At 36.4% G+C, this 11317-nt stretch overlaps 2 protein-coding genes and 1 long non-coding RNA gene across 3 annotated transcripts; all 3 read left to right on the top strand.

Annotated features, from left to right (window-relative positions):
- Nucleotides 1-287: 287 nt before the first annotated feature.
- TMN1 (transmembrane nine 1) lies at nt 288-6256 on the top strand. Its single transcript, XM_022280914.2, has 12 exons — nt 288-475; nt 1645-1837; nt 1932-2036; nt 2742-2759; nt 2861-2958; nt 3069-3221; nt 3372-3506; nt 3627-3793; nt 4045-4139; nt 4352-4725; nt 5280-5553; nt 5837-6256. The coding sequence occupies exons 1-12, from the start codon at nt 377-379 to the stop codon at nt 5902-5904; spliced, it is 1779 nt and encodes a 592-aa protein (XP_022136606.1). The 5' UTR covers nt 288-376; the 3' UTR covers nt 5905-6256.
- A 644-nt stretch (nt 6257-6900) lies between these two features.
- On the top strand, nt 6901-7616 carry LOC111008273 (ferredoxin). Its single transcript, XM_022280916.2, has one exon. It carries the CDS (start codon nt 7028-7030, stop codon nt 7469-7471), a length of 444 nt encoding a protein of 147 aa, XP_022136608.1. The 5' UTR covers nt 6901-7027; the 3' UTR covers nt 7472-7616.
- Nucleotides 7617-8538: 922 nt separating this feature from the next.
- On the top strand, nt 8539-10098 carry LOC148208412 (uncharacterized). Its single transcript, XR_015788427.1, has 2 exons — nt 8539-8886; nt 9546-10098. It is a non-coding gene; the product is annotated as an uncharacterized LOC148208412 (long non-coding RNA).
- Nucleotides 10099-11317: the final 1219 nt, after the last annotated feature.

Below are 11317 nucleotides of genomic sequence, written 5' to 3' on the forward strand. Positions count from 1 at the left end.
AAATTTATTGTACGAGTATACTTCATCGATTAAGATATGTTATTAAATATTTTTTTTGGAGGTCGGAGGTTCAATTCCTCGTCCCATATTTGTTGTACTACCAAAATAGACGTCAACCACTTCTCTTATACACAATAAAGGCGAGTAGGCCCAAAAAAAGTGCATGACCCGATTCCGGAAATCCAGGCCCAATTAAAATGGTTAATTGTGGGGCTGATTGGGCCGAGGTGGCCCACTTGTACTCCATGGTCGAGGAAATGCAGAGAACGAATAGAGAATCGGAGTTTTAAAACGCTCGCCTTGAAAAATCGAAATCCAGGCAGTGGAAAGAGGCCATATCGACCGCCCAAATCAGTTATCTACGCCGGTGATCGCCATGTCCTCCGCCGCCCGATCCATCTCCGCCGTCGCCTTCTTCCTTCCCCTCCTCATATCCTCACTCTCCCCAGTCCTCGCCTCCGAGTCTGATCACAAGGTACGCGTTCCGTTCTTCTCTCGATCTCTTCATTTCTCCCCTCCAACTCGAAAGAAAGTCTAAATGACGATGTTGAAAAGTTTTCGCGACGATGTTTCGGGTTTATAATGTTCTGTGTCCCGTTGAATTGTTAGATCTTGCTATACTTTTTTGAATTGACTCAGATCTGCGAAATCTCGCGTTCTTTTTAGCTCTCGGATCCCAGCTCGGTGGATGTGGAAATTACCATTCTAGGTTTTGTTTGATGATTTATTTTCTCGAGTTCAAGAACTTCATGTACGCAATTTTTGTTTCGTCTGGACTGTCTTTGTGCGAAGTAGACATCTGAAGTGAAACGAGATGGGGGTGTACGGAGATCTGGGGTGTTCGACTGTATTTTACGCTCTGAGTGACCCGGGAATGCTATCCGGGTTTTTACCGTCATTCTAATTCGATGGGATTATTAAGCTCAAACTTCGGTTAATATGGCAATCTGTAAAATGTTATGTCGCTAGAAGGGATGTCATGATAAAAATGAACTGTCTCTAGCTGATTGTTGATCAGATATAAGCCGTTGAAATTAAATCTGGATGGAAAGCGGACCAATATGACTTGTTGAGACGTGAGCTATGTGCTTTGACTTCAAGAAATAGGAGAAACATCATTGGGTTTGTAGCTTATTGTTGTATGTGGACTTGCATTTGCAGTATTGTTCTGAAGGAGGGTCAGCCCAATATTTTGCATGAGAATTTGTATGGTATCTACTATCTGGCACCAGAAATGATTCATTTCTATCTGATGGGATGTCTTTTATGTTAATCAACCATTTTTTGTTATATATCTATGATCAATTTATTTTGTAGTCCAAGTCAATGGTAATCGTTGTTCTGAATCAAACAAAAACGTGGATGCTAAATTTGGTTTTAGTAATTGTTGTCTGTATGTATACATCTATAGTCAGCTTTAACTATTTTTGAGTTTCAATGTGAAATAGCCTTTTTTTGGTCATAACTTATTGAGGTTGAATTTCCAAATTTTTGTATTTTCAAATGTATATGCTCTGGTTGTTATCACACTGCATTGTATTTTCTGTATTTGATATCACGTGTTTGTTTTTCATTTCAATTATATATTATTTTGTATCAAGCTTCTCCTTCAATGGCTCCACCTTTTTCAATTTCTCCTTGTAGTACCAACAAGACGAGCCAGTTACTCTATGGGTGAATAAAGTTGGTCCATATAATAATCCACAAGAAACATACAATTATTACAGCCTTCCGTTTTGTCATCCATCTGGCCATTCTGGTCACAAATGGGGTGGTCTTGGTGAGGTCCTTGGAGGAAACGAACTTATTGATAGTCAACTTGAGATTAAGTTCCAAAGTATGTAAACTTCTTTTCATATTTGAAGCTTGGAATGAGGTCTTTCAGTGAACATAGTCATACTGTTGCCATTTTCAAAATTTTCTTTTTGCAGAAAATGTGGAGAGGACTACCATTTGTCAACTTGAGCTTGATGAGGCAAAGGTTATGCAGTTTAAGGATGCAATTGAAAATGGTTACTGGTTTGAGTTCTTCATGGGTATGTTATACATAGTGTTTGTATTAAAAACGTAGAGTTGCGCCCAAATATAGCAAGCAAGAAATGAAGGAATTGTTAAAGCTAGGAACAGAAATTTGGGATTCTGTAAACAGATTGTTGTAAGAACGAAAGATTTAAAGGTCTAACTGCCCTACTAAAAGTTGGCATGTATATGGACATCGAAATTATGACACGATTTTCTAAAAACGTATCTATAGATAAAATTTTAATATAATTTCAAAAGTTAAGTGATAACTAACTAATTGTAAGACTAACATTTCAAGGTCGCAGAACCCTGAACATGCATGCAGACACCAGAACTGTTTTGATTCACGTATTTTTTCCTTTGTTAATACACATCTTTCTTTTCATCAGGAAAAAGAATTTCATAATTTATATGCTCGTCTTTTCTTGTCTTGTATGATCCGTAAGTTTCAAGGGAAGGGAACTGCACTGTAAGCATCAGATATCTAACTAAATACATGTGATGTTTGTTTTTGTTTGATGAATTTTTCTCTCCTACTGTCCTATAAATAATTCTTGACCAAGGTGTAAAACAGAAATTTGACCTTGCCTTTTCTGTCTTTATAGGTCTCTTGATTTATTTTTTTATATTGATCTTAATAATTATTGAAGAATTCACTCATCCATATTTTCTTCTTATGATTTTTAATTTCATGATGCGGATGGGGAATGAAACTTCAGATGATTTGCCTCTCTGGGGTAAGTGCTCTATCTTATTGTATCTTAGTGATATCTTGAATAATGAACAATTTGATGGCCTTGAGTGATTTTTATCGCCTCCCCCTTTTTTTATTTTGTAGGCTTTGTTGGTGAGTTGCATCCTGACAAGAATAGCAATAATGTTAAGCATGTCCTTTACACGCATAAGACTATCATTGTCAAATATAATAAAGATCAGGTTTTGTTTCCCACCTCATGATTTGCATGGTTTTCATTTTGCTTTTATTTTTTTTGGATTTTGGCGTTCATTATAGATATGTCTTAACATCTAAATTGTAATTCTTATAGATTATTCATGTCAATCTCACTCAAGAAAATTTAAGGCCACTGGAAGTTGGAAAGACAGTCGACTTGACATATGCAGTGAAATGGATTCCTACCAATGTCACTTTTGCTCGCCGATTTGACATTTATTTGGACTACCCATTTTTTGAGCATCAGGTAACATATGATTCCCCCCACCTTTTGTTACGATTCCATATCTTTGTTCTGTAACTAAAGATGCTTCTGTTATGTTATCTTAAGTCCATGCTTGTCTTATATCACGATCCCATTAATGAGATCATTGCCTGGCATTTTGTATTTTGGCAGATCCATTGGTTCTCCATTTTCAATTCATTCATGATGGTTATTTTCCTCACTGGTTTGGTCTCTATGATACTGATGCGGACTCTTAGAAATGACTATGCTAAATATGCACGTGAAGACGATGATCTGGAAACTCTGGTTATACTTTCTTCCCTATTATATGTTATGCTCTTTTATTTTCATTTTAAATTTTATCTTCAAAATACTTCACTGCCATATTTCTATATGTTGTGACTTTTTTTTGGCTTCCTTTTTCAGGAGCGAGATGTTAGCGAAGAGTCTGGCTGGAAGCTGGTGCATGGTGATGTTTTTCGGCCTCCTCGTAATTTAGTAATTCTTTCAGCTGTTGTTGGTACAGGTGCTCAGCTTGCATTGCTTGTTCTCCTTGTCATCCTATTGGCAATTGTTGGAATGTTGTATGTTGGGTAAGTTGGGAAATTTAACCTTTTTCTGATATTTGTATGGAAGTGTTATTTAAGGTGTGCCATATAAGCAAACTAATTCAGTAAGGTTTTCAGAATGTTTTGAATATTGTGCCAGTAAGAAACATTTCCAACTTTTGGCAGTTGATACCATACGACTACATGACAATCTACTAGCCTGCTTATGGGCTCATCATTTAACCACCAAAGATAAAGATCTCATGTTACCCTTTTGTTGCTTTTTATTTGCACAGGAGAGGAGCAATTGTCACAACTTTCATAGTATGCTATGCTCTTACATCATCCATTTCTGGTTACGTGAGTGCTGGGATGTACTCACGCAATGGGGGTGAGTATTTATTATTAGTTTAATGTTTCACTTGCTCGTATGTTTACTTTAGACCTATGGTGTGCAATATTGATTGGTAAAACTATTAACTACCTGACAAATTGCTTTGGGGTTGTGATGCCAAACCTTAGTTTTAAACATCTATTACTGAGGTTTGGGCACTTGGGTGCTTATTTCTTTGATACTTCATGACTTTGTTGTCATTGTGACAGGTAAAAACTGGATAAAATCAATGATCTTCACGGCATCTCTATTCCCATTTTTGTGCTTTGGAATTGGGTTCATCTTGAACACTATCGCTATATTCTATGGGTCTTTAGCAGCCATTCCATTTGGTACAATGGTTGTTGTCTTTGTCATTTGGGCTTTCATTTCTTTTCCTCTGGCACTTCTTGGTACGGTTATTGGGCGAAATTGGAGTGGTGCCCCTAACAATCCTTGTCGTGTCAAAACTATTCCCCGTCCTATTCCTGAGAAGAAATGGTACCTCACACCGTCAGTCGTCTCCATGATGGGAGGATTGCTGCCTTTTGGTAGTATTTTCATAGAGATGTATTTTGTCTTTACATCCTTCTGGAATTACAAGGTAATTTTAAAATTCTTTCAGTTTCTGGCTAAAGATGATATGAAGATAATATGAAAAAGAAACTACGGTTCATGTTAAGCATTGCCACATTTAAATGGTTATTGATTACTGGCCTGAGCTCTTTGTGGGATGTGCTTGTGTGGTTGGTGGCAACTATTCTATATCTGTTTCAAGTTTTAAAATCAACAAAGCAGGAAATTTTGAGAATTATGGAATCATTAACACAAACAGGAAACATAAAACCACTTCATTTTATGTATTGTGCATGTGTAATAATTCATATCCTTTTTCCTTTTCATCCATCAATGGAAAATTTGTTTTTGTTGGAAAAAAAAGGAATTCATTACCTTTTCCAGTTCTTGTTCTCGACTTATTGCTCCTGTACGTTCTTAAATTAACAGTATTTGAAAGTCTCTTCCATGAAATAAATGACTTTTTGTTTGAAGGTGCGAGTTTGGTTGTTTAGTTGTTTTGTCGCCAATAAAGTGCTAGAGTGATATATGAATAGGAGCCTAACAGCCTGGCCTATAACTTGTTGTCCCCCTTTTCCACAGGTGTACTACGTATATGGATTCATGCTGCTGGTTTTTCTAATTCTCATTATTGTTACTGTCTGCGTGACAATCGTCGGGACATATTTCTTGCTTAATGCCGAGAACTATCACTGGCAGTGGACTTCATTTTTCTCTGCAGCTTCAACTGCTGTCTATGTGTACTTCTACTCGATATACTACTTTTATGTCAAGACTAAGATGTCCGGCTTTTTCCAGACCAGCTTCTATTTTGGATACACTATGATGTTCTGCCTTGGTTTGGGAATTCTTTGCGGTGAGTTTACAATTTTACCGACATCTCACTGTTCGTACAAAGCGTTTTCTTGTGCTTACTTCTATAGTGGCATCTTCAACATTTTTAACACGAAGAAGGCTGTCTTTCCAAGTAGTGTCTGTGAGAGAATGCTAGTTCTCATCTAAAGAGCCTAATTTCTTGCTTCTCTCTCCATCTTTGTCTCTAATTTTTTTTCCTATTTTTTAGAATGTCATATAGTCATGGGATATCATCATGTTTCTGTTTCCTCTTCCTTCCTGTTAATGCAATTTGAACTTTGCAGGGGCGGTTGGTTACCTGGGCTCCAATTTGTTTGTACGGAGGATCTACAGAAACATCAAGTGTGATTAGGAGTTTTTTTAGAAGCGAAAGACCTACGCTACCTTGAAGCATTTTGATAGTGGAGGCAATAACTTTCGAGAAAGCTCTTGATGTCAGTGACGCACGTGTGGGAGGTCTAGCTACGCAGTAATACCTGTAGAAATCAAAGATTTTGAGATGGGGACATGCTCTAGCCCTGAGATATATTCTTTTTGGTAATTGATATGACTTCCCCCAGCTGTAATTGAATATCTTGATTTTGAATTTGAGGAGATTGTTTTTCATAATGTAGAAAAGTTGACAAAGTTGTGACACCCATGTCATTTCTATAATATTTTTGTCTTCACCCATCAGAGAGTAATATGACCAATGCCTATTTCTATATCATTGTCTTAGAATGTGGTGCTTAGATGAGTTTCTTGTTTGAATTGAACTTTGCTGATTGATGATTGGTATTCAGGAGTGTTACTTTGGACGACTTGGAGTTTTTAACTGAAATGTTTCTTAATTAATCAAGTCGTTTGCCCATTTTTTCCTTTTTCAGTTGTGTAGACTACAAGTGATAAAATTAGAGTATGAAGTGCCAAATACTGAAAAAGAAAACGTCAAACTAAGAAATTTGTTTTTTTTTCTTATTTCTTTATAGACAATAAGTAAAATGGAGGGAGGAGAGAAGCCATCTTGAATTGGTTCAAAGAGGTAAAGCTAAATTATAAATTGTAAAGGATTTAGAGGAGATGAGTTCATGTTAAAGTGGTCAATGGCCACCTATCTAGATTACTAGGTAGGATAGGCCACTATCATTTCATGGGATTAGTTGATGTACGTACTAGTTGGCTTGAGAAGAGAAGGTCGTATATTCATTAAGTTGGAAGGTAGAAATCCAGCTTGAGAAGAGAAGGTCGTATATTCATTAAGTTGGAAGATAGAAATCCAGTGAGACAGAATCGCGTGGCAGCCACAACCTCTCATTTCATGGTCCCTGTGGCTGTGGCTGATGATAGGACGATAATGTTAACTGTAGCCTCTCATTCCAGGACTTCATTTTTATGCCACACAGTGTCCAGAAACCACCATCTTTAATAACCCAGCCTCCTCTCGTCTGGCCATTCCATATTCTCCATCTCCTTTGTGGCAGTGGTAGAGCAGCAGAATGGCCAGCAGCACCGCACTTTCCGGCGCCATGATGAGCACCTCCTTCCTCCGGAAGCAGCCAGCGGGGGGCCTCCGGTCAGTGTCAAACTTCGGCCAGGGCCTGTTCGGGCTGAAGGGCGGCAGCCGTGGCGGGCGAGTGACTGCAATGGCAACATACAAAGTGAAACTGATAACACCAGAGGGAGAGAAGGAATTCAGCTGCCCAGATGATGTGTACGTTCTGGATCAGGCAGAGGAACAAGGATTTGATCTTCCATACTCATGCAGGGCAGGATCTTGCTCTTCTTGCGCAGGGAAAGTGGTATCAGGGAAGGTGGACCAGTCTGATAACAGCTTTCTTGATGATGATCAGCTGGAAGAAGGTTGGGTTCTGACTTGTGTTGCTTACCCTCAGTCTGATATTGTCATTGAGACCCACAAGGAGGAGGAACTTGTTAGTTAAATGAAACATCTGCAGATATAATTCTTCTACTTCATCTGTCTTCTTTTTTCCTCTCTTACTATTGTTTTGTTGATCCTTTGGCATTTGTAATAAGCATGTGATACTGGTTTTGGCTTATAAATGGTGGTGTTGAAACCACTTTTGAGATTGCACTAGAGGGTAACCATGTTTGTATTCCTTCACAACTTGAAATTCAAAGACCAAAAGTAAATATTTGTGAAGTATCATAAACCACAAAGAGATATATATACATATTTAAATAGAATCTTCTTTGTCCATTATTTGATTTGATCACATAACAACGTTTTCTTGCTTGGGCTTCTCATCAAAAAAGACGAGCATTGAAATTATGTATCATTTTTTAAGTTCATTTGGGGTAGGGGATTCATATTTCTCGCCTCTAAGATAAACAATGTTTTAACTTATTACACTATGTTTAAGTTGGATTTAAATTATATTTTATAAATTTTATGGTAGGTGTCGATTCATGGACATTTTGATATTTTTCACTATTAAATATGCATTTAATCGTTATTAAGAGATAGCCAAATTGTGGCTGCTAAGTTGAATCAAATATTTTTTTTTTATTTAATAATGAGTCAAGTATTTATTTTATAGCCTACCAAATGATTTCTACTTGCCAACAACATAATCATGGTAAGCGCCTTCGTACAAGAAAGCGACGACGATGATAAGGTATAAAGCGAAGTTGATAGAAGTTATTAGAATTTTCCATTCAATTCACTGTAACAGAGGTCTAAAAAAATACAAATAAAATGAGATTAATATAGATATTTAAATATTCATGGACTAAAACATAAAGTTTTAATTAGCTATAAGGTTTTTTTTTTCCCGTTTTTCTTAAAGGAATTATAGAGGTATCAAACTATCAACTGAGATTTTATTCACTGGTGACCTCAAAATGAAAGCTTTTGGCTGGAAAGATAAGAAATCCATGCCCTTATCATTCATTGGTCTATCAAAAGATAAGACCTTAACCCATAGCCACAAATCTCTATTTCCACTCTCCACGTTTTTTCTTAATAAACTTTTCGAGGAGACTCTCTGGATCCACACGATTTATATCCTCGTTTTAAATATGAAAATATTTAAATCTTAATTGACGAGAAACAATCTTGTCTTAACTATCTTTAAATGTTTGACAACCATCCAGAAAAAAAAAAAAAAAAATAGAAATAGAACTTTTTTAAAAATAAACTATCGATTTTTTAAGGAGGGTCGATATAAGATTCTCACTATTTGCCTTTCAAATAACTCCCACCTCTTTTCTCACCCTCCTCGTTCCAATTTCCATCACCATCACCACCAAAAATGCGCCGCACCACCTCACTTTCCGGCCCGATTCCGGCCACCTCCTTCCTCCGGCCACAACACCAAACAGAGAAAAAAAAAAGGTGAATTGTACAGTTTGCACACTGTTTTTTTTAGCTTATATTAATCAGTCTCTTTCAATTTTGGTATGTTGGGTTCTTGTTCATCAGTCTTATTACTCCATTTTCATTTCTCTTTTGGCATCCAAGGAGTGATGAGAGTAAGCATATATGATAATATTTTCAAGTGTTTCTATATATGGTTGGTGTTTCAACTTAATCTTGTTCTTTGTTGGGGTTCTAGGTTACATTTTCACTAGTGGGTAACCATTTTGAATCCTTAAAAACTTAAGTTTCCGTTTCCAATGGTTTGAGCTTGGAAGCAATCTACTCTATATTGATAGGCGAGAACAGACAGCTATTGACTGTTTCCCAAGAAAATATAGGTGGAATACTGTCATAAACTATATATATTTGTTTCAAAACGTTTCGTCCGCTTCCATCCAAAAAAACAAGTATTGGAATTACGTATAATTTTTTTAAGTTCATAGATCCAAAAAGACAAGTATTTGAATTATGTATAACCTTTTTTAAGTTCATCAGGAGTGGGAGCTCCTGAGATGTGTTATTGATGCTTTTAACTTATTAATATATGTTTAAGTTGTATTCGTATTATAATTTAAAAATCCGACGTAGGTATCAACTCCTGAACATTTCGATATTTTTCATTGTTGAATGTGCAGGAACGAAATTCTAGTTATTAAGAGTCAGTGATAAACTTTGAATCTGCATCTAAGAGTTATTAGGAGATGGTCAAATTGTGACCAACCATCTAACAACCATTGATCAAGTGAACTTTTCTCAAGGCAAATTCAACTCTCAAAAATCAAAGCTTGGCTGGACAAGCCATGACATCTCATTAGTGATCGAAAGATAACATCAACACCAATAGCTACATGCCTACCTTCTTTATTCTATAACCACTTGCCAGCAGCAGAACAATGGCCACCGGCGCCAAATGACATCCTTCCTCCGGTGGCGAGCCTGAGGTCTGTTCCGAACACGGGTCGGGGCGTGGGTGGCGGGCTAACGACGACGATGGTAGAGTAGATGGTGAAGTTGATAACAGCAGGAAAGAAAATTGAGTAACTGAATGATATGAACATTATGGTGGTGGTGAAAACACACACACACATATATATATAACTGATAGAAGTGATTCAGAATTTTCCATTCAGTTCATTGTAAGAGAGGTTTTAAAAACCACAGAAAAATAGCAAACTATATTGAGCTCAACTTCTCCTAATCCATTGGTACAATCAAGGCTCAAACTATATATACTATTAGCATATTCCATGGAATGAATCAATAATATTGCAGAGTAAATCATGAATGCATCTAGGTCGGACCACAAATTTGATAGCTTGACGAGTATATGATTAATTGGTCCTTACCGAACATTGTCTGCAATGTGAGCACCTGTTCAAACCAGGTCGATGATGAGTATTGGAGAATCAACTATTAGGTGACAAAAATAAAAAGTTCATAGATTAATATAGACATTTTATTCGATGATCAAAATAAAATAATATAAAATATTTAGGACATGTTTGATATAATTATGTTTATTGTTTTCAGATTCATTGAATCAAATGGATTCAACGTGAAAATCGTAAAAGCAACAATGGTATGTTTTCACCATTTCTTGTTTTCGATTTCAATGTTCTAGATTAGATACGAATTGCCTTAAGATCAAAACTCTCAAGACAAAGAACATGTTCTTTGGTACAAGGATCAAAACACTCCACAAGATAAGATGATTAATCCCACTTGAATGTTCTTGGCATGCAACTCAAACAAATATGAAATTGCAAAGGTTCAAGAAAGCTCCCGACCGCTAAACTTGAAAGGAAAAGTTAGATGACTAATTCATTCATTCAAACTAATCTAATCCTTTTTTTCTTTCAGTACTAGGATGGAGATTCAAACTTACAACTTTTGGACGAAGATAAATGTCTTAACCAGTTAAGCTATATTTAGATTGACCAAATTAATAAGGCTTTGGATGACCTCTCACTAAACCTTAAATGTCACATCAACCACCATAGCAAACAGACAAACACATCCCTATTCAATATATTCAAGAAAGGGTAAAATTAGAAAACAATAAAATAAATAAAAATTTATCATAATTTAAGGGCACGGGCGATTCACATAAAAAATAGAATGAGGAGTGTTTTAGACAACAAAATGAGATTAAATTTTTTTTTTATTTTAATTAGTTGTAACTTTACTTCTAAGTCAAATTTTTCCCTTTTTGAACTGGAAATCGAACCATTGACTTAAGGATCTTAATACGAGACTTTATCTACTAGCTTTATCAGACTTTTAAGTAATTCTCAAAATCAGAACTTTTGGCTGGAAAGATAACACGCCATGCCCTCTCCAATCATTTGTCATCAAAAGATAAGGCCTTGACCCATAGCCACAAGCTCTGTTTCCACTCTCCACGTTA

Source organism: Momordica charantia, assembly GCF_013281855.1.
Source record: "Momordica charantia cultivar OHB3-1 chromosome 10 unlocalized genomic scaffold, Mcharantia_2.0 BLBB01000010.1, whole genome shotgun sequence".
NCBI classification, from domain to species: Eukaryota; Viridiplantae; Streptophyta; class Magnoliopsida; order Cucurbitales; family Cucurbitaceae; genus Momordica; species Momordica charantia.

What these genes read in the sequence shown, in the direction of transcription:
- TMN1 (XM_022280914.2), top strand. Translation starts at nt 377, where the DNA reads ATGTCCTCCGCCGCCCGATCCATCTCCGCCGTCGCCTTCTTCCTTCCC. An exon ending in ACTTGAGATTAAGTTCCAAA is followed by an intron (nt 1,838 to 1,931) that starts GTATGTAAACTT and finishes TTCTTTTTGCAG; the next exon opens with AAAATGTGGAGAGGACTACC. An exon ending in ACGATGATCTGGAAACTCTG is followed by an intron (nt 3,507 to 3,626) that starts GTTATACTTTCT and finishes TTCCTTTTTCAG; the next exon opens with GAGCGAGATGTTAGCGAAGA.
- LOC111008273 (XM_022280916.2), top strand. Translation starts at nt 7,028, where the DNA reads ATGGCCAGCAGCACCGCACTTTCCGGCGCCATGATGAGCACCTCCTTC.